We start from the raw sequence: 24,401 nt of genomic DNA on the forward strand, positions 1-24,401 counted from the left end.
CTATTTGTATTTAGCCACGAGGATTGCACAGCATTTCACGTGCAAGTAAAAAGTAATATGTGAGCACGGGGAATTGCACTTTATTAATTCACATGCAGTTGTACCAAGTCTCCAATTGAATGATTGATTAGCAATCGAGTCTTGGTACAGCTGCATAAAAACAACATGTTTTCACCCACTCAGGGTTGGGTGTTCGGTGAGTGGAGAACGGGAGAGGAGAGTTAAAATATCAATTGCTATTGCGTGCTGGTGGGACCAGCATGATACTTGTATTTATCTGCTCACCGTGTTTGTTAGTGTGTCTGTCCATGCACCGTGTTTTGTTAAGTATAGTCAGTTTTTGTTTGTCTATTTATTTTGGCGTAAAGTGCCGTGTCCTTTGGTTTGTGTTTGTTCATTCCAACCATTTATTTTCTGTCTGTTCTGTTTATTTATTATACCAGAGGGAGAGGAGCCGTTGCTGCCGTCTCCAGCGCCAGAGGGAGAGGTCCCACCGCTGTCTCCAGAGCCGCACCAGTCCCCTGCAAGTGAGGGAGAGCCGCACCAGTCCCCTGTAACAAGGGTAGACTACCCACTGCTCTCACCTCCGTTGCCAGGAGACTAAACGCCGCTCCCACCACCAGGAGACTACACGCCTCCGCCACCTCCATCGGCAGGAGCAGAGTAGCAGGAGCTGCCTCTGCCTCCTCCACTAGCAGAGGGTGAATGCCTGCTGGTATCACTTCCCCCACCAGCAGAGGGTGAATGCCTGCTGGTATCACTTTCCCCACCAGCAGAGGATGAATGCCTGCTGGTATCACTTCCTCCACCAGCAGAGGATGAATGCCTGCTGGTATCACTTCCCCCACCAGCAGAGGATGAATGCCTGCTGGTATCACTTCCCCCACCATCACAAGGAGAGGAGCTGGAGCTGCCTCTGCCTCCATCGCCATCAGGGGGAGAGGAGCAGGAGCTGCCTCTCCCTGCAGCAGAAGGACCAGGACTAGATGCTGGCGGTCCTCAGCAGCCCTTGTGTAGGCTGCTGAGGGAAGCACGGGGAAGAACCGCCCGGCCGCAGTGGCCGAAAAGAGGGCCATCACCCGCACCCCAGCTTATCCTGATTCCCTGCCACACTTCGCCCAAGGATGCCTGCCACGCTTCGCCCAAGGATGCCTTCCACGCTTCGCCCAAGGATGCTTGCCACGCTTCACCCAAGGATGCCTGCCTCGCTTCACCCAAGGATTCCTGCCTTGCTTCGCCCAAGGATGCCTGCCTGGCATCGCCTGGGGTTGCCTGTCGCTCTGCATCGCCTGGGGTTGCCCGTCGCTCTGCATCGCCTGGGGTTGCCCACCACTCCGCATCAGCTGGGGTCGCTGGGACTGCTTCGCCTGGGGTTGCCCGGCGCTCCGCATCGCCTGGGGTTGCCCGGCGCTCCGCATCGCCTGGGGCTGCCTGTTGCTCCGCATCGCAGCAGGAAGTACTATGACCGGAACCCTACAAAGGGGAGCTGCCGGCCACAAAGAAGGGGGAGGAGGTCTGGAGACCACCAACCCCAGCAGCAGTTTCGCTGCAGGAGATCATGGGGGAGGTCAGGAGACCTGCTCCCACTGCAGCAGTTTCGCTGCAGGAGATCGTGGGGGAGACCTGCTCCCACTGCAGCAGTTTCGCTGCCGGAGATCGGGGGGGGAGGTCAGGAGACCTGCTCCCACTGAAGCAGTTTCGCTGCCGGAGATCGGGGGGGAGGTCAGGAGACCTGCTCCCACTGCAGTTTCTTCGCTGCTGGAAGTACTGTGGTCGGAGCCCCACCCAGGGGAGCTGCCGGCTCCGAAGAAGGGGGGAGGTCCGGAGACCACCCCCCAAGCAGCCTTTCCGCTGCCAGGACTACCCTGGCAGGAGTATGCCACCCTGCTGTCAGCATTGCTGCTGATGGCCTTACAACCTGTGGGCCCTTTGAAGCCTCTGGTCCTGGCCCAGGACTTTGTGTGGGTGAATGCCTGCTGGTATCACTTTCCCCACCAGCAGACGATGAATGCCTGCTGGTATCACTTCCCCCACTAGCAGAAGTGGCCATTGAGGCCATGTGTGCTTTGCACAGGGGGGGGGGTATATGTGACAAAGTTCCAGCCCCTGTGTATATTATCTGTTATGTGTTGCGCGTGATGTGTTAAATGTTGGTGTATAGTCATTGGTACATGGGATATAAACGGGTCTGTGTAACACGAGTGTTTAAAATGTCTATTTGTATTTAGCCACGAGGATTGCACAGCACTTCACGTGCAAGTAAAAAGTAATATGTGAGCACGGGGAATTGCACTTTTATTAATTCACGTGCAGTTGTACCGAGACTCCAATTGAATGATTGATTAGCAATCGAGTCTTGGTACAGCTGCATAAAAACAACATGTTTTCACCCACTCGGGGTTGGGTGTTCAGTGAGTGGAGAACGGGAGAGAGAGGAGAGTTAAAATATCAATTGCTATTGCGTGCTGGTGGGACCAGCACGATAGTTGTATTTATCTGCTCACCGTGTTTGTTAGTGTGTCTGTCCGTGCACCGTGTTTTGTTTGTCTATTTATTTTGGTGTAAAGTGCCGTGTCCCTGTGTTTGTGTTTGTTTATTCCAACCGTTTATTTTCTGTCTGTTCTGTTTATTTATTAAATGCTGAGCAAAAGAAGTCGCTCAGCTCAACCAAACTCCACCTATCTGTTTATTTCCTGCTTCTGGTCTGACGCCACCCACTCCGGCTGTCTCTGTGACAGGACCCCAGCTGGAAATTGCTGCAGCAGAGCTTGCAACTGGCCTGGGGGTCCTTTCCGCACCTTGCACTCATCACCGTGCCTGCAATTAATTCAACTTAAATAAAACGGGCTGAACGGCCATTGGAATAAGAAAGGAGCACCGTGGTCACGCACAGTGAATGAATCAGGTCCACACAATCTTTCTCCCAAAACCAGTCTGCGTGTTTTTATTAATAACAAAAATAATAACAACACAAATAAGTCCACCCCTTTACCAGCAGTGGTATTGGGGTGGTACACGGCAGCTCTCTTAATTGAAATAAAAAGTAAACAAAACGGGACTTTGTCCGTCCTCACGTTCTCCGTGCACGCAGTGCTCTCGGTCCTGAGAAGTGTGGTGCGGTACGGTGCGGTGCGGTGCGGTGAGGTGCTGTGCTGTGCTGTGCAGGGACGTGCTCTGAATTTTGCCGGTCCGTGGCTCACTCCTCCTCTGCAACACAAAACACACGTAATCCAAAAAAACAAACAAATCAATACAGGCTCCGGCCGTCTGCTTTCATTCTCAGCGCAAGCCGGAGGTTTTGACGTAGCTACTCCTCTTTGTACCCAGCAAACTCCTCCCCCTTACACAGCACCCTTTCTAATCGGGAGGGAGATTTACAGCATCGAACCTTTCTCTCTCTATCACAAGCACCTTTCATAAATTTACATTTGCTGCAATCTGGCCCACTAAATAGGTACACAAAAGTAATTTAATCTGGCCCGCATGGAGCCGCATGCGTAAAACTCGAGTAAACAGTTGTAAAACGTGTGTAGGTGATGTTGTGCGTTGTTTATGGTTTGTTCTGTTGTAATACGTTGCTACCATTTTAAGAGCTGTCGCATTAGCTACCGTAAATTGACACAGTCCTGGTTTACAGCAGAGATAAGAAACCATACAGACCGACATGTATTCGGGAGGGGCAACTGAACTAATAGCTTGGTGACCGTGAAAGTCCAACATTTTGTGCCATAACAATTGATAAAATATAATTGATCAGATCTAAACTTTTTTTTTCTCTGTTGAGTCAGCATCAGTACAATAAATATGAGTGGCACTGACTATATGAACTACTCATCGTAGCAGTCAATCAAAAATATATCGTACAGGGATCCCCAACAAATGTACATGAGCAAAGAAATGACTCAGTCTTAAAGAAAAATTGACCACAAACACAGGCAATTTCAAGAAAAGTGGACTGTTGATTATTTTTTTGTGGAGTACAAACAGAGTGCGACATGTTTGATTTGCAAGGAAAGAGTTGCCGTTTTAAAAGAGTACAATATTAAACCACACTATACAACAAAGCATGCAGAGCAGTATGATAAATATCAGGGAGGAGAGAGAGAGAGAGAGTTGCAGTTAAACAAAGGATTAGTGTTGCAGCAACAGCTTTTTCAGAAAGCGAGAAGAGTCAGAGGCAGCAGCTTTGGCAAGTTATGTGGTGAGTGAAATGACTGCTAAGTGACTTAGCAATTTTGTGCCATAACTTAGTAAGTCTGGGAAGCCATTCACTGATGGTGGATTTAGTAAAGACTGTATAATCAAAATGTCTGAGGTCCTATGTCGTGACTGGAGAAACATTTTTAGCAGTATTAGCCAGTCTGCAAATACAGTAGCAGAGCGTGTTGTTGATTTCTAAAGCTCTTGAGGAGCAGCTCTGCGAGAAAGACAACATTCAGTGCATACTCTATGGCATTTGATGAGAGCACCGTTTTGGTTGATAGCGTGCAGCTGGCGATATTTGTGAGAGGTGTTGATGAGCAGGCTTAACAACAGATGGAGCCCCAGCAATGATTGGGAAAAAGAACGGGTTGGTAGTGCTTGTGCAAAAAAAAAAAAAGATGGAAGAACAAAACGCAGAGCAGCCAGTAGCATTACACTGCATCATTCACCAGTAGGCACTGTGTAGTTGAAGCTCGATCTACATTCGCTCCAGGGGCTTGCAAATATGGTGACTTGCTGTACTCCACAGAGGTGCGTTGGCTAAGCAGGGGAACTGTTTTAAAGAGATTCTTTGAGTTAGAAACAGAAGTGAAAAGGTTCATGGAGGAGATTAATATGCCTCTGTCTGAGTTTGAAGACACAAAATGGATGACGGCATTTGCTTACCTTGTTGATATCACCCAAGAGTTGAATAACCTAAACCTGAAGCTACAAGTTCCTGGTCAACTTGTGACAACAGTGTTTGATGATGTGAATTCACAACTAAACTGAAACTGTGGAGAAATCAGATTTCTCATAGTAATCGCACTCATTTCCCATCATGCAAGTCACTTCTGGAAGAGCTGGACATTGAAATGCAGTTCAGTTGTGCTGAATACGCTGCTAAACTTGACCTGCTTTTGGAAGAATTTGATCAGAGGTTTGCAGATTTCAGAAAGCAAAGAGTAAGCTTCCAGTTGTTTGCTGATCCATTTTTAGTTGATGTGGAAACAGCACCAAGTGATTTACAGATGGAGCTCATTGATCTTCAGTGCGACACACCTCTGAAGAATAAATTCAAGGAAGCCCAAGGAGACAGTTCTTCAAGCAGCTACCACCGTCTTTCTCGCAGCTTTGCAAAAGCTTCAGAAAAACCATGGCAGCACATACGTCTGTTCGGCAGCACATACATTTGTGAGAAACTTTTTTTCCACTATGAATATAAACAAGTCAAAATACAGAACTAAATGATCTGATGCACACCTTGCTGCAATCCTGAAGGTTTCAACTGCTCAATCACTGAGGCCAAACATCAACGTACTCACAGAACTGAAGCGTTGCCAGGTGTCTGGCAAACACAAAAAAAATCTTTGGCAAACCCAAATTGTAAAAAAGTGCTATGACAGTTCAGTGTAATACTTCATGAAAGGTTGTGTTTTTTTTTAACCAATACCATCTTTCGTGATGTCATTGGCCCTACATTAGGATTTCAGGGTCGACATTGGCCAGGATGTAAATTGACTTTGAGACCCCTGTATTAAAGCAAAGCTTTCCCATTATATAGGTAGTTGTTTAGTATGTCGGCTCAGTCTATTCTTTTAGCACCAAGAAAGCGTGCTTGGGAAAGTGATTTGTTTTCTTTCGGTCTGAAAGAACGATCATGATTGCAGCTTCCCTGTTTATTTTTTAAACATGTATTAACACTAGTGATACTGAAACCGCAGTCATTCTTTTGAATATAATCATTATATAGATGTGGACAGATTATGATCGCTGGGTGTTTTCCATTGTTACTGGAAAGCATCTGCATTCCACTTCAGCGATTTGATGAGTGAGTGTTGAAGTGATGTGTGCGGAGTTAAGGCTTGATTTTTAAAAGCATTATTTTGTGCCTCGCAAAATTGGTTTTGTGCTTGGCGCATAGTTTTGAACATGGCAGGATCTCGCAAATTGTCGACCGCTTCTGCCAAATTGTGCTATGCATACATTATATTTGTGCAGTTCAAAACGAATTGTGGCACGCCAAAAGATGTTTCAAATATAGTCCATTTTGCATGCTCGTGCATAACCCTCTGCACGGTGCACAAACCTTTGGAATGTCTGGGACATGGACTCTTGGAAATATGGTTCACTGTACTCCAAAACAAATTCTAGTCATACTAAAGGGCATCACAACTGTAAGAAATGTTCTCTCTTAAGTTAGTAGCTGACAGACTTGTTTCTGTGCTGGTGAAATTAATTCACAGTGGAAGAGCGAGGGGAATTAGATTTCTACTACTGCACTAAATAACTCAAGGCCTACACTGTGTTGGGAATCCTATTGTGGTATTGAGAAGAATGAACAGCATTAATAAGATTGATTAATCATTTGTTCTTCATTGGTTTAGAAAAGACAACAAGCTTTGCCAAATTGACCCCCAGGGTCTCACTGTAAATGAATGGAACTGACCCAGGCATTCAATTCCAGGTCCCATTTACGTGCATCACATTACACCATCTGGCACACGTAGCATAAACAATTCATGAATACTCTAAACCAGGCAGCATCTTTAAAATAATTACTAGCATGTTGAGTAGATCTAGCGGTTTCACTCATTGCATTTCAGGAGTGTGCATAACTGCAATCCAGAACAAGGAGGATTAGTTGCAATCATGGTAAATATGTTAGTGGAGATTATGTGTGCCATGAGAAAGCCCTGATGCATAACTCAGTTCAGGCATTCTTTCAATTGCAAATAATCCAGGACTTCATACAGCGCATGCTGCAAAATGAACAAGAATTACTTATGTGAATATATAAATATGCAAGAGAAAGCTATTCTGAGATTAGTTGCTAGGAGCGCTAGATGACTTATTGAAAGAACCATTCATAGATGTAGAACTTTGGGTCAGCAGTGTAATTAACCGATAGGATTAAAAGAATGAATATTATATATATACCTTGCGGAAGTAAATATATATATTTATATATATAAACAGAATTTGTGAATATGTACGTGTTGTCTACACACCATTTGCACAACAGATAAATTCAAGCCAAAAATATTTAACAATCTATTTTTTTATTTTATTTTTTTTTTTTACAAGATAAAACAAACCATTATTTTCTCTCTCAAAAAAGGTACATTATTTTGTACTTTGCAGACACAACACATCATGCTGAACATAGTTTACGGACAAGTCACTTTCAAAGAAAGACTAAAAAACAAAAGTACAAACTTCTTTTTACACACATTGGCAAAAATTGATCAGATTTACCTTTTTACAATCCAAAACATTATTTTCTTTCCATTATGATGAACAATTTGGTGAATTTGATTGTATATTCAGGTGTGCCTCCACCTGCAGTGTAAAAATAGCTAAAACCAGGTTTTAAAAAACTTTTTGCAATAAATGTGTGGTAGAAGAACACCAAAGAAAGTCACCTTTCAAGCCCTTTAGTGAACAGTGTAATCTACTTTAAAGTGCAAGAGATATTCAAAATGTAAAAAAAAAAAAAAAAAAAAAAAAATTAAAAAAAAAAAATCTAGTCATTTATCTTGAATCCCTTGTGATCATTCTTGACAATTACTAATCATTTAAAACCAAAAGCAGCACCTCACATTGACAACTGTCAAATGAACAGTTATAGCCCCTAAAAAGGCAATTACATAACCCAATACTGCTAACCTCTTTTAGGGTTAGAGATCAAATTTAAAACTTGTGTTTTTGGTATTTTGTTTTCTTTTTAAGTAGCCATGTTTGTTATAAAATGGGATCTCCAATTTTTCTTGAAAATATTCACTTGCCCTCAAAGATTATAATAAAACTTGAAAACAATCCTTTTCACATTCAGCACTTAAGGAATGGGGGCCCATAGTACAATACATACAGATTTCTGCTTTTTTAGGCACACAGTCTAGAAAAAGATTAGGCTACAAATTCCCTTTGTATGGCCAGAAATAACTTGCTACTGCAAGGTCATATTTCTTCTATATACATATATGGATTCTGACCACAATGCATAGAGTGGAATATAGGTGCTACACAAACACTCATGAAGCACTTCCTGATTTAAACTTATACCTCAATACAGACAACACCAAAAAAAAAAAACACACCACACACATTGATCTGATGGCAAAGAATAAATACGTGCCACAAGCCTCCGGAAATAATGCAAATTTAAAACACTTCCACTAAACCCAGTACAAGGCCTTGTGGTTCCTCTGAACCAGAAGGTAAATATTTGATCACTGACAATACAGAGCCCAAGCAATTAAGCTTTAGCTGTGAAGTGTGTGTGTGTGTGTGTGTGTGCATCTATGTGTGGGAGATCTATATCTCACACACACTTCAGAGCTAAAGCTTAGTTGCTTGGTCCCATTCAGTAGCACCTACTAGTGAGGGCTATTAAAGGCGGAATTGGTGGGTTGATAAATATCCTATCAAAGCTAAATTTCGATTGTTATGGACAAGCAAAGGATTGTATACCCATGAAAAAGCAGCAAACACTTTGACTGCCACTCAACCCTGCTGATTTTTCAGTACCCAAAAGACCCATTTCCCTTTTCTTAAGCAGCACTACCTGTATATGAAACTATATTTGAAAACAAATCTTGCTGCAGGTATGCTAACATTTAGGACAGATGTTCCCTCCTCCTTTTTCCCCCCCTTACTCAATGGCCTAACAGACGCAATTTGATTTCTTTACCCGACAGACAAGTGTGCAATGGCAGGAGGTTATAGGTGATGGTTGTGCACTGCATACCATGTACTACTAAAAAGTAGTCTGTGGGAAGCCCTAAATATGTACTGCACTCAGCAGGGAATTTGCCTTCCATTTACAGTATAGTGCAATCCTCACTCCTGGTGGTTACATGGCAAGCATGCTTACTGCAATTATAGCAGCAAAAGGGCACAGGCAACCTTACTTTTTAATCTTGAGTAAGCATGCCAAAATGTGTCCCATCTTGTGACAAAGCAAAATGTTGGCTTCAATGTTCCCGTCACAGATTTCAGGAAGCAAGTTACCAAGACTACCACAATGGTATTTAGCAGTATTGCACTGTGTTCATATTTCCACCAGCCTGGCAAAAAGGCCCCATCTGAAATTGTTATAAAGGTTGCGTCAAACTTCAATTTACAGAGGTCAAGGCCCAATATCACTAGTAACAGCATAAACATTATTGGTGGATGTGACCCATAACCAAATACATTTCTGACTACACACTTCCATCTAGGAAAGTTCCTTGTGGTAAGTTCTGTTTATACCCAACAGTGTATAACCCTCAATGTTTCACATATCAGATAAAGACAGAAACGAGGCTCTTCAATATGGATACATCCCTTAACAAAACAAGTTAGTAATAAGGCCCTATTTTTTCAAAGCCTTCATTGCTAGGCGATTTGGGAAAAATACCATACCAGCATCTAGAGCTGCCATATGGGTCAAAATGAATACCTAGGTCAGAAAACCCATGAACGTGAGAACCGTTCATTCCATTCCCATGGGAAGTTTTTAGTACAGATCGAATCACCTTGTAATTTTGGCCTTGGTTGCTGTCCCAGTAATCCTTCCCATTGGTTGTGTAGCACAGAGCGAATTCTATGCATTCATGTGGTGGTATGTTGTGTGGCAGGTCTAGCTTGAAGGAGAAAGTGTCCCTGTCAGAGCCTGTGTAGATGTCATTGACATACTGGCACTGGTGGTCTAAGAAGCTCTTCCAAGTGTTGAAGGTGACCCGCAATTTGACAGACTTCTCAAATGCCAGATTCTTGACTTTCACTGTTCCCATCAGGGTTTTCTCTTTCAGCATGCAGTTCTCCAAGGAAACATTGTCGTTCTGCAGCCGCTGCCTGAAGGCCAGGTAGTCCGCAGAGGGCTGCTCGAAATCCAGCGCCAGGCTGTCCCTCTCCACTGACAAGTACACCACCTTGTCGATCAACTCCTGGATGTTGAACGGGATTTCAATGGGGTCCTCAAACTCGGAAAAGATCTTGACCATTGTCAGCGCCATCCCCTTGTGGTCTGCAAAGGACACTTGCTTCTTGGCTCTGCGCTCCCTTTTAGTGCTGGTGCTGGCCTCTTTATGCTTCACTTCCACACTAGAGCATTGAATGCAAGGCCTCAGGGGCTTAGTGGGCTTAGGCCTCCTTTTGTAAATGAAGTCATCACTTGCCAGGTACAGAGGCATGGCCAAGTCTACAGGCAAGGTAGACTTATGGGAGAAAAAGCTGAAGATGCTGCAAAGAATAGGAAAAAATATTATTATAATTACAATTTGCTACCAATGGTGCATCATTAATAACTTAGTTTCCAAACACGAGCTGTAGGCATATGAGGTTCAATGCTTAAAATACTGAATGATAATAAAGACCTTAAATTTTGAATGTCAGTGCTGAATGTGTGTGCTCACTGCCTACAGCATCAAATCCATCCAAAAAGTAAAGCCATTTACTGGGTTTTCTGGTTTGTGAAACTAAAAAAAAAAAAAAAAAAAGATGCTTAAACTTTTCATATCTGTAAAAAATAAGTTCTCTGTAAATAAATTAGGTACACTCTGCATATGACTAATGTTCACTACACTAAGATGTGGAAAAAAGCACTTGACAGCTAATAAAAGTTTGAGCACATATGTTGTTAAACTCTAAACTATTACCACCCCCCCACCCCGAATAATACTTTACAACCACTTCGCAGCCTTACCGTAACTTCGAAAACAAAGTGCAAAAGGAGTGTACTAACACAATTTTTTTTTAAATCAATTTCAACTTGTAATTTCAATTGTTTATTTATTTTAATGGAACCGTGAATGACTTTGTAAAAATATTACCCAGTCTACCAATTGCGTTCTGGGCGTAATTTCGACAGCTTTTAATTTCTCAATTATGGGACTTAAAATGACCTGTATGTTGTCCACAAAATTGTTAGCAGTGGGTTCGTGAATGTCTGCTAGACTTTCAAGCAAGACATATTTATATGACTTCTATTATATGCAAACTTATGGAAACTATAATAAGATCCAAAATGGAAAATTACCTATATGGTAACAGGGTCCTGGGAGACAGTCAACATTGTTTTAGGAAAGGGAGATCGTGTCTAACTAACTTGCTTGATTTTTTTGAGGATGCAACATCGATAATGGATAATTGCAAAGCATATGACATGGTTTATTGAGATTTCCAGAAAGCTTTTGACAAAGTCCCGCACAAAAGATTAATTCTCAAACTGAACGCAGTTGGGATTCAAGGAAACACATGTACATGGATTAGGGAGTGGTTAACATGTAGAAAACAGAAAGTACTTATTAGAGGAAAAACCTCAGAATGGAGTGTGGTAACCAGTGGTGTACCACAGGAATCAGTATTAGGTCCTCTGCTATTCCTAATCTACATTAAATGATTTAGATTCTGGTATAGTAAGCAAACTTGTTAAATTTGCAGATGACACAAAAGTAGGAGGAGTGGCAAACACTGTTGCAGCAGCAAAGGTCATTCAAAATGATCTAGACAAGATTTAGAACTGGGCAGACACATGGCAAATGACATTTAATAGAGAAAAGTGTAAGGTACTGCACACAGGAAATAAAAATGTACATTATAAATATCATATGGGAGATACTGAAATTGGAGACGGAATCCATAAAAAAGACCTAGGAGTTTTTGTTGACTCAGAAATGTCTTCATCTAGACAATGTGGGGAAGCTATAAAAAAGGCTAACAAGATGCTCAGATACATTGTGAAAAGTGTTGAATTTAAATCAAGGGAAGTAATGTTAAAACTGTACAATGCATTAGTAAGACCTCATCTTGAATATTGTGTGCAGTTCTGGTCACCTCGCTATAAAAAAAGATATTGCTGCTCTAGAAAGAGTGCAAAGAAGAGCGACCAGAATTATTCTGGGCTTAAAAGGCAGGTAATATGCAGACAGGCTAAAAGAATTGAATCTGTTCAGTTTTGAACAAAGTAGACTACGTGGCGACCTAATTCAAGCATTCAAAATTCTAAAAGGTATTGACAGTGTCGACCCAAGGGACTTTTTCAGCCTGAAAAAAGAAACAAGGACCAGGGGTCACAAATGGAGTTTAGAAAAAGGGGCATTCAGAACAGAAAATAGGAGACACTTTTTTACACAGAGAATTGTGAGGGTCTGGAATCAACTCCCCAGTAATGTTGTTGAAGCTGACACCCTGGGATCCTTCAAGAAGCTGCTTGATGAGATTTTGGGATCAATAAGCTACTAACAACCAAACGAGCAAGATGGGCCGAATGGCATCCTCTGTTTGTAAACTTTCTTATGTTCTTATATGAAAACAGCTACGCCAGCATCTTACAAAAAAATAAACACCGGTACAAGCCAATGTGTTATTGTTAGAGAAAACAAACAACAACAACGTTACATAGACGAGTCTATTTGTAACTTCTGTAGAACAAGAGATAAGTTTTTGGTCCAGCCTTTCGGTTCGTTCTCTTCCTGGTTTTAGCAGCTGTTCGGAGCAAAAGCTCTCCTCCCCCTATCGTTCTACAAACTGACCAGCACAACAGCAACGTTAATTGCTTGCACATACTAAACTATATTGCAAGAAATAACAACTTCATGCTGCTTTAAATGTAAACAATGAGCCCACCATAACATTGCTGTATGTAACTAACACACATACGACATATATATATATATATATATATATATATATATATATATATATATATATATATAGATATATATATCAAATATACAATTCTATAAGCGAACATAACACAATGTGATATTTCTAATAACGTGTACATTCGTGGCTTGAAATGAAACTACACCTTTGTTTAAATTTCAGCGTGAACCTGATGTCGGCGCACGGTTAGTGTTTTTGTTATTTCTGTTTTCATTTTATTTACCTACGGTAATAACTGGCCTATGTGTGGTCATTTACGTGTAAATAACCGATTAGTAAAGTTCCGCAATTACCCAATGGAGACAAACACAGTATTCGGCAAATTTCAAAAGGCTGTGCCAAAAACAAACAAACAAAAAAAAAAACATATACATACCTGGTGCAATTCATTTGAAAATCGCTGACAAACGCAAATTCGATATGGGTGTTAGAATTGCATCTGCCCGTTGAAAATCAAATAAAGTGCATTATTAACTTCTCGGGATGTTCCTCCAATTTAACAGAGTTGCTTTGTTTATTACTGCAGTCATATACAACGACTCTTGCTGCACGCCTTCTCTTTGCCATCCCATTGTTATATTAAATCAACTACTCGGTGAAGTGGCTTTCTACCACAAACCCCTTCCACGTGAACCCACCTGCGGGGCCAATCACTTTGGTTCTAATTCTGGCTTGACCAATGGAAAAAGACCCAGAGCAAATGATCAGTTCGTGAGTGCGTGATCAGAACACCAGACTGAAAGATGCCTCAGGTTGTGGTATATCATCGAACAAGTAAGGGGGCAATTGCGATTGTAATCTGGTCCACGACTCCCAAAAGTTAAATATCTGTCAGAAACGTCAAACATTTTTTTTTTTTTTTAAATGCAATTGAAGCCAGTGTCTACAATGTATACAAGCAACGCAATTGTCTCAAATAAATCAAAAACAGTACATTTTAAGTAAATGGCACTTTAGAAAAGTATGTACAATTCAAATTGGTTATAGTTTCTGACATATTTACTTTCAAAAGGCCTATACTACAATACTATTGTGCAGAATTTACCATGAATTTACAGCAAATCACTACTAGAAATTGTATTCTTTAAGGCAGAAACAATGTAATGTATTAACACTGCAGTAAATGGCAGTATTTTTTATAAAAAAAAAAAAAAAAAAAAAAAAATTCCACCAACCACATTGGTTAAACTAGGCTTGCTCATATATGAAATATGAAAATATGAAATTCTTCCCTTTAAAAAGAACAAGCAACTGGGTAACACTTGTCTTTGTGCATTGTGCTAACACTTGTCTTTGTGCATGGTGCTAACACTTGTCTTTGTGCATGGTGCTAACACTTGTCTTTGTGCATGGTGCTAGCACTTGTCTTTGTGCATGGTGCTAACACTTGTCTTTGTGCAACTTTGGAAAGATGATAATAGAGGACGTTCCAGAGCTTTTGAAATGACCCAGAGTGTCTCCATGAGGCTGCAGTGCAGATTCCACCTTAATGTTAATGGCAGAAGGTCATCATTCATAGTGGCCATCTGTAGGCTTTATATTTCAGATAAGAATCCTAGCTGACATCATTAATTAAAAAATACCCAGTCTGAAACAAACACTTCCTGTTAGTGGCTAGAGAAGAAACCAAACATTTTGTGTTTTCTTACGGGGACAATAAACACACAACATTTTGTGATAGAGGAGCACACTGTGTCCTCTGGACAAGGAGAAATATACTACAGCCCATATACTGTCCAGACGTAAACCATATTAAGCCTGCATGGGATACACGTACATGTACACAGTTGGTGCAGGTGGTGCATAACAAGCAGGACTGGATAACCTGATTTTTAACATGAAACTTATAGTCTTTGATACCAGCGTTACCACTTTTTAGTGACAAATGAATGAAACCATCACACCTTTTAAGAATGTGATTTTATTTTGTACAATGTAACGGTTGTTGGTTTAATTGTTCGAAGAGAAGAGCTATTGAAACAAATAATTACAAACATAAGGGAAGCAGAACAATGATTATTTCTGAACTGGTAAGTAGTTCAGTGTGTTGTAATTGTTCATTACTGTAATGCAAACTGCAATTATGAAGCCCATCATCAAAAACAGCATACCCTATCTCCCATCTGACTATTTCCGTTTGATCACAAATTTTTGATATAAATAAAAATGTATTGGATGTAGCTGAGCACCAGTGCTTTCTTAATTGTGCAAGTTAATAATAGTGCTGCATGAAACAATTACTAATCGATTAATCTAGCAATATTAATTGGATAATTAACAAAACATAACTCAACAGCAAGCTTAACCATTTTTTTAAAAAAATGTCATATTGGTAAAAAAAAAAATGTGTACATTCTGAAGAAATTGTTATAGTTGTCTCGTTTGTTCTTTATTGGTGCATACGTTTAGACATATGGAGGCCGTTCAGGTAAAAAAAAAACATGTTATTTAGTGCATGTTTCAAATATGTAGTACTGTACATGCAATATATTATCAAATTAAAAAATTTGAAATTGTAATTCAAGCAATGCAAGAGTATATTATATATATGGGGCATATTAAATATATTTTATAATATCACAATATATAATATCTTATGGTGTGCAATAATGGTCTAATCCCTCTAGATAGAATTGTCTGTCAATGTGTGGTTGTAAAGAAAAGTTTTAAGGGAGTCCGTACCCCATACAATGGGATTCAAGGAAATATATATATATATATATATATATAGTGGTATATATATATGTAGAAGTACAGAAGGTACACAATTACAGGAAGGGATTCAAGGACTTAGGGAGTGGTTAACATGTAGAAAACAGAAGGTACTTATTAGAGGAAAAACCTCAGAATGGAGTGTGGTAACCAGTGGTGTACCACAGGGATCAGTATTAGGTCCTCTGCTATTCCTAATCTACATTAATGGTTTAGATTCTGGTATAGTAAGCAAACTTGTTAAATTCGCAGATGACACAAAAATAGGAGGAGTGGCAAATACTGTTGCAGCAGCAAAGGTCATTCAAAATGATCTAGACAACATTCAGAACTGGGCATACACATGGAAAATGACAATTAATAAAGAAAAGTGTAAGGTACTGCACGCAGGAAATAAAAATGTGCATTATAAATTCTGAAATCTAGTTTTTGTTGAAATTACTTCATCTAGACAATGTGGGGAAGCTATAAAAAAGGCCAACAAGATGCTCGGATACATTGTGAAAAGTGTTGAATTTAAATCAAGGGAAGTAATGTTAAAACGGTACAATGCATTAGTAAGACCTCATCTTGAATATTGTGTTCAGTTCTGGTCACCTCGCTACAAAAAGGATATTACTGCTCTAGAAAGAGTATGAAGAAGAGCGACCAGAATTATTCCCGGTTTAAAAGGCATGTCATATGCAGACAGGCTAAAACTAATTGAATCTATTCAGTCTTGAACAAAGAACACTACGCGGCGACTTAATTCAAGCATTCAAAATTCTGAAAGGTATTGACAATGTCGACTCAAGGGACTTTTTCGAACTGAAAAAAGAAACAAGGACCAGGGGTGACAAATGGAGATTAGACAAAGGGGCATTCAGAACAGAAAATAGGAGGCACTTTTTTACACAGAGAATCGTGAGGTTCTGGAATCAGCTCCCCAGTAATGTTGTTGAAGCTAAAACCCTGGGATCCTCCAAGAAGCTGAGATCAATAAGCTGCTAACAACCAAACGAGCAAGATGGGCCAAATGGCCTCCATATATATATATATATATATATATATATATATATATATATATATATATATATATGAAACATATATATATATATATATATTATATATATATATTATATATATGGATATATATATTATAGATATGTTCCTGACGACACAGTGGCTTGCGAAAGTATTGACCCCCCTTGGCATTTTTCCTATTTTGTTGCCTTACAACCTGGAATTAAAATTGATTTTTTTGGGGGTTTGTATCATTTGATTTACACAACATGCCTACCACTTTGAAGATGCAAAATATTTTTTATTGTGAAACAAACAAGAAATAAGACAAAAAAACAGAAAACTTGAGCGTGCATAAGTATTCACCCCCCCAAAGTCAATACTTTGTAGAGCCACCTTTTGCAGCAATTACAGCTGCAAGTCTCTTGGGGTATGTATCTATAAGCTTGGCACATCTAGCCACTGGGATTTTTGCCCATTCTTCAAGGCAAAACTGCTCCAGCTCCTTCAAGTTGGATGGGTTCCGCTGGTGTACAGCAATCTTTAAGTCATACCACAGATTCTCAATTGGATTGAGGTCTGGGCTTTGACTAGGCCATTCCAAGACATTTAAATGTTTCCCCTTAAACCACTCGAGTGTTGCTTTAGCAGTATGCTTAGGGTCATTGTCCTGCTGGAAGGTGAACCTCCGTCCCAGTCTCAAATCTCTGGAAGACTGAAACAGGTTTCCCTCAAGAATTTCCCTGTATTCAGCGCCATCCATCATTCATTCAATTCTGACCCGTTTCCCAGTCCCTGCCAATGAAAAACATCCCCACAGCATGATGCTGCCACCACCATGCTTCACTGTGGGGATGGTGTTCTCGGGGTGATGAGAGGTGTTGGGTTTGCGCCAGACATAGCGTTTTCCTTGATGGCCAAAAAGCTCAATTTTAGTCTCATCTGACCAGAGTACCTTCTTCCATATGTTTGGGGAGTCTCCCACATGCCTTTTGGCGAACACCAAACGTGTTTGCTTATTTTTTTCTTTAAGCAATGGCTTTTTTCTGGCCACTCTTCCATAAAGCCCAGCTCTGTGGAGTGTACGACTTAAAGTGGTCCTATGGACAGATACTCCAATCTCCGCTGTGGAGCTTTGCAGCTCCTTCAGGGTTATCTTTGGTCTCTTTGTTGCCTCTCTAATTAATGCCCTCCTTGCCTGGTCCGTGAGTTTTGGTGGGCGGCCCTCTCTTGCCAGGTTTGTTGTGGTGCCATATTCTTTCCATTTTTTAATAATGGCTTTAATGGTGCTCTGTGGGATGTTCAAAGTATTGGATATTTTTTTATAACCCAACCCTGATCTGTACTTCTCCACAACTTTGTCCCTGACCTGTTTGGAGAGCTCCTTGGTCTTCATGGTGTCGCTTGCTTAGTGGTGTTGCAGACTCTGGGGCCTTTCAGAACAGGTGTATATATACTGAGATTATGTGACAGATCATGTGACACTTAGATTGCACACAGGTGGACTTTATTTAACTAATTATGTGACTTCTGAAGGTAATTGGTTGCACCAGATCTTATTTAGAGGCTTAATAGCAAAGGGGGTGAATACATATGCATGCACCACTTTTCCGTTATTTATTTTTTAGAATTTTTTTAAACAAGTTATTTTTTTCATTTCACTTCACCAATTTGGACTATTTTGTGTATGTCCATTACATGAAATCCAAATCAAAATCCATTTTAATTCCAGATTGTAAGGCAACAAAATAGGAAAAATTCCAAGGGGGGTCAATACTTTCGCAACCCACTGTATATATGGGACAAGAGATTGGATCATGACTGTTAGTACGGCACCAGTCTTGAAAACGTTTCCACTTATAGGCACACAGTGACTAAGTGGAATGCGCCCTAGCATTCTGCAGCTTACCCACGACCGCATCTGACAGCCCTAAGGCTGACCAGCGGTCACTTTCAGAGGCCAGACCCATAGCTGGAGCCTGCCCTGCTCCGGGTGCCAAAGTGTGCCTCTCGCCTGACTCAAAAGATTCCGGCGAAGCGGGATTTCCTAGGGCTGTCCGTTCAACAGCTCGCACAGGGATGAAAACCAGATTTTCCTGGGCCACCTGGGGGCCACTAAAAGAACAGAAGCCTTCTCTGACCGGACCTTTTTGAGAAAGGCCGGGAGACAATGGCAGAAGCAGGAACGCGTAAACGAGCGCTCTGGGCCATACGTGGGCTAGGGAGATGACGCAGAATGGACCGCCGCAGCGGTGGAGGGAGTACCATAGGGGGCAGTGTGTCATCTCTGCTGAGGCAAAGAGATCAACTTCCCGAAACATTCCCAAATGCACTCCACCACCTGAGGGTGGAGCCGCCTCTCCGATGGGTGCAGGCCCTCCCTCAAGAGGAGGTCCGCTGCCTGATTCTCCACGCCAGGAACATGCGTCTGGACCGAAGGCTACCCTAGTGGTTGACATATGCCACCACTGATTTATTGTCAGTGTGGATCAGCACATGTCTGTTCTGCACCACGGGTCGGAAGTACTGGAGGGCAAGGAACACAGCTTGCAGATCCAACATGTCGATATGCAGGGACGCCCAACGGCCCAACAAGGGTTCGCTGACTCCTCTGCCTTCGCAGACCGCGCCCCAACCCGAGTTGGAGGAGTCTGTCGTCATTACCCTGCGGGTGTAAATTGACCCCATTCAGACTCCTTGACGCAGGTATGAGGGAATCCTCCACCAGTGCAGGGCCGCCATACACGTGAGACACACTGTCAGCCGACAGTGCCTGTCGCTTTTTGGATGCAACCTGAACGCATTGAGCCACGCCTATAGCGGGCACATGCGCAATAAATCCAGTTCGATGGCTGATACCGCTGCTGCCATCAGACCCAGAAGTTATTGGCACAAAACAAGGGACACCTTTGATCCCTCCCGAAACAGGGAGAGTTGGTGTTGTAAAGCTGCTACCCCACATACGTTATGCACAGCGCTGGCCTCAGCCGACTCTTGGCACTGGTGAGGTAATTCATCACTCGGACTCCTTGCAGCTACAAGGGGGCGAGGATATCGTCTGCGCACTTTAAAAACATATGGGGAGCTAGGGAGAGGCCGAACGGCAGCATGGAAAACTCGTACACTTTGCCCTGAGGTATTTCCTGCGCTGTGGACGAATAGGAATGTGAAAATACACTTCCCATAAGCCCACCGTGGTGAACCAGTCGCCCGGCCGGACAGACTGGAGTATGTGACAATGCACAGTAGTGTATATATTAGTTGTCTCCATGTACTGTGGATTTTATTTCAAAGTCTGTTCTGCTGCTTTAATTTAATATGGCATCAAATTCAATCATTATTTCAGGTTTTGCTGAGCTGCAAATGAGAGTCTTTGTGACATTTGTCTATCCAAACTGTACTGTCTATTTAATTGCTGGATAATGGCATAGTGATTCCACTTGTCGTATTATTCATGCCGTATCATAAATTACAAGGAATGTGGTGGTGTGCTGTTTCTCAACAAATAGTTACTTTTTTCTGGTAAAAGTGATTAGGGTTGTGGTATTGGTCATGCTATACAGTATGTATATTGATTTCTAGTGTAGGAACATGAAGGCTGTGAAGGCAGAACTGAAACTGTTGGATGAGCAAGACTTTTCATCCAAGGAAAAACTGGATTCCTTCCACAAACACATACTTAAAATTGGAGATCACCTCAACATGTATGTGCAAAGATACTCCAGTCCTAAGGAAGCAAATGAGTGGAACATGTATGTGACTGCACTTTAACTTTAAGACAGTTCTGATATTGTAGAGAGGGATACTAAAATCTAATAAGTGTAGGGGATTTATTGCTATTCATATTAAATAAATTGATTTGTGCCTTGCATTCACAACATAATTGTGTATGAAAAACTACACTGAATATTGAGGTATTTAAAAAAAATGAACTTGGTTCAGTAATTAGTTTTGTATATATTATTTATTACTTCATTCATAAGTAAAATCGATTTTTTTCTATGAACCAAAAAATGTAAAAATGTTTATATATATATATATATATATATATATATATATATATATATATATATATATATATATATATATATATGCTTATTTTAAGTTAGAGTTGAGAATTCATGATATATTATGCCTTCTGTCTAGATAGTTTTGGCAATATGACTCCATCTTCTCAAATTTTGATGACTTAAAATTGTGCCTTCTCTACAACTTTGCAGCTTAGAAGGACTCTGAAAAGTTCAAGGTACACAGCTCAATTGATTCTTTTATGATGATTGAGTCAAACCCAGTAATGTGTTCCTGATATTAAGAATGGAATAGCTCCTTAATTTGTACTAAATATCATACACTGCTTCCCTTACTGGACTACTGAGGTAGTAGGGTGCCTTGAGCACTGTCTAGGATATTCTCTCTACCCAGTTCATGATACCAAACCCAAATTACAGTCTACTTCAGCGTTATTACTGTCCTACTTGGTATCTTTGAAATAGTTAAAGCATATTTAGCTTGTCAATATGAAGACCAGTATGAATATATATTATAAAGCTATGCAGTACTCATGGCTACCAATGTAAATGTTATTCTTAGCAGTGGTGGTATAACTGACGGGCTCAACAGGGTGTCACATTACCGGGGCTAAGTGGTGCATCAAGCTAACTCTCAAGCCTATACTGCCTTTCACCCAGGTTGGAAGTCAAATGAAAAGACAGATGAGTTCACAACACAAACCACCACACAATTTGACAAAATTCACAGTCTGAATTGCAGTCGTCAGGGTGTTAGGCCAGGACCGTCATGTGCTCACAGAGATATGAGGGGAAGCTCTTGGTGCTTTTTTGGCACCATGCTTGATTTATGCAATGCCATTATCCCTCAGCACACAAGCAAAAAATCAAAAAGCTTATTGACATTACTCTTACTGGCCTCTTATTTCCTAACAGGCCCATGTGAGACTCTGTTGAGAGACACTGAGGGGATAATGCAATGAATGTCTTACTGTTCCTCAGGCTACCTATGAGCAGTGCCCTCACAGCTTCATCCTGGCACAGTTGTGTAAAAGCTTCTATGACCTGAACGGCTCGGTAAAGTCTGGGGCTTTCGTGGCCACCCCTTAAACTCAGCCTCCACAGGGACAGGGGAAGCTGAAAAGAGGCAAACCTGCATGCCTTAGTGAACAAAGCAGGTAACAAATGAGCACTGAAATTCACGATGGCCTTGATAGAGTTTGTAAAATTGTGTGTCGGTTGAGGGGGGGGCTCTGTAAATAAACATAATAATAGTCAGCTTCTCATGAAATAAAAATGTTAGATCCCTTAGTGGCGTTACAATACTATTAATTACATTCTATAGATGGATACCAAGTGCCATTAGCAGTAGGGGTCACAACCACTATAAAAAGGCACTACTATTGAATATATATATATATATATATATATATATATATATATATATATATATATATATATACACACACACACACACAGTGCCTATAGAAAGTCTACACCCCCTTGAAGGTTTTCACATTTTGTTGTGTCAATGCCTCAGAGTTTCATGCATTTAAATTTAGATTTTTTTCCACTTATCAACACACCATACTCCACACTTCCACCCCCCTTAGTTAATACTTGGTGGAAGCACCTTTGGCAGCAATTGCAGCTGTGAGTCTGTTGGATTAGGTTTCTACCAACTTTGCACACCTAGATTTTGGCACTATTTGACCATTCTTCTTTACAAAACTGTTCAAGCTCTGTCAAGTTCCTTATGGAACACTGATGGACAGCAGTCTTCAAGTCGTGCCACAAATTTTCGATTGGATTTAGGTCGGGGCTCTAACTGGGCCACTCAAGGACATTTACCTTTTTGTTCCTTAGCCACTCCAGTATTGCTTTGGCTGTGTGCTTTGGGTTGTTGTCATGCTTAAAGGTGAACTTCCTTCCCATTTCTTTTGTGGTAAAATGTTCAACATCTTAGATCACTGTTTCTTGATGTCACTATCGTTCGTAACTAGAGTGATGATTGTATATAGTTCTATATAGTTGTGATGATGTAAATTAAAAAAAAACAAAAAAACAAAAAAAAAAACATAATCTGGTGTACAATAATGCAGAGGTAGGATTTGAACAAGTGACTTTCTGGTTATAAGCCCTGGACTTTAATCACTGGACCACACTGCCTCCTATATAAACTTCCACAAGTTTATGCAATTAGTGATAAAAGGTTAAATAACAAAAAAAACCACATCATACATGAAAATAATAATAGCATACGGTGAAATGGAAGCAAGTGTTCTGAAAGTCAGAAGTTTCTTCTACACACAATTGTCAGCCCTACATTAACAAAGAAGCTTTATCCCTATGGCTGGAGGCATGGAAGTTAGATGTTATGTGCAGAATTTATCCTGGTCATGGGGGTCAATGTATCATGGTCTTCTTTGAAGGTCCTATTACATGTAACACAGGTAGTGAACTTAGCAGGTGTGACGTGGCAGGAAAGTCTGAAAAAAAAAAAAAAACAGCCAAACAAGGTTAGTGAATTTTTTTAAGACTTGGTTATTACATATTCAGAATAAAGTATTGGTACTTTTCATATATAAAATATAAAAGTATGATCTATTCTAACTCTATGACTATAACTGCATCCATACAAACTACATCCACCCCTAACCAAACACTTTTGTAAATAACTGTGCAAGCCAGTTGAATCCTGCTTATCCTTGCTCTTTGACTGGAGGCCCCAGATAACGCCTCACTGAAAGTGTCTTCATGAAAAACTTTGGCATAAGGACTGTCTTTAATTGTTAATCGCAAACTTGTGTTGCCCTCATCTGCTGTGGACACAGCTTTGTGTGACCTACTGCTCACCCCCCTCACCGGGTCAATAAATAAACCAAGGTACATTGTTCAAGGACGTTTTCTGTTGAGGCAGCAAACCCCTGCCTAACAATCTGACCAGAGCCTCATGGAAGGCCTGGCCCTTTAGATTAATGTTGATAACTGGAGACAGCAACACAAAGAAGAGATAAAAAGCTACTGAGCTCAGCTCACTACTTAGACTTGCACACAATGACTCTCTCACAAACACACATACACACAAACAGCCACCAAACTCTCACACGGAACGCATACAACACGGAAAAACACATATGGGCGACAAAGAGTGATTAATCCAACTATTTAAAAAAAACAAATTTAACAGTAAAAATTCTCCCAAGTCCCACACAGAAACTATTTACATAAGGCCCCACAACAGTCTAGTTTGTTATCTTTTAAGTACAATACATGGCTGCACTGATGCACTGCTGTGGGCACCTGAGCTCCAGAGATGGGAGATAGAGGATAGGCAGGTAAACGGCGCTGATAGAGAGGGTTGGGCTTGGGAATGCACCCCAGGCACCAGCAGTACCTGTGATGGCGCCCCCCAAGGCACGGGCGCAGAAGATGACAATGGAGGATGAACCAGAGGCGTACTTGGTTGCCTTCGAGCGGTTGGCCATCACCGCACTGTGGCAAAAGGAGTACTGGGCCCCTGTCTGAGTGGGGAGGCTCAGGCAGCATATCAAGCAATGACTAACGTGGATGCTAGCCAGCACAACGTAGTCAAGCGGACCATCCTCCAACGCCTCAACATCACAGGGGAAACGCATCAGCTGTTTCCAAGAGTACCGAAGGCCACAGGAGACCCGTCCCAGGGTGGTCGCCCAGAAACTGTGGGACCACATGATGCACTGGCTTAGTCCTGCACAAAAGAACGGTGCACAGATGGGTGAGGCGATGGTCTTAGAGCAGTTCTCCCATGTGGTCGGCACGGAAACACAGGACTGGATATGGCCACAACCCAGACACCCTGGAGGCCGC

General features: G+C 41.3%; 1 protein-coding gene across 1 annotated transcript; it reads right to left on the reverse strand.

The window, feature by feature from the left end:
* Nucleotides 1–7,287: 7,287 nt before the first annotated feature.
* LOC121304157 (protein phosphatase 1 regulatory subunit 3B-like) lies at nt 7,288–13,423 on the reverse strand. The gene is made up of 2 exons (XM_041235125.1): nt 13,208–13,423; nt 7,288–10,407 (listed from the first exon to the last, which is right to left on the reverse strand). Exons 1-2 carry the CDS (start codon nt 13,219–13,221, stop codon nt 9,525–9,527), a joined length of 897 nt encoding a protein of 298 aa, XP_041091059.1. The 5' UTR covers nt 13,222–13,423; the 3' UTR covers nt 7,288–9,524.
* Between the last annotated feature and the right edge of the window lie 10,978 nt (nt 13,424–24,401).

The sequence above is a fragment of the Polyodon spathula genome, chromosome 2 (genome assembly GCF_017654505.1).
Source record: "Polyodon spathula isolate WHYD16114869_AA chromosome 2, ASM1765450v1, whole genome shotgun sequence".
NCBI lineage: Eukaryota > Metazoa > Chordata > Actinopteri > Acipenseriformes > Polyodontidae > Polyodon > Polyodon spathula.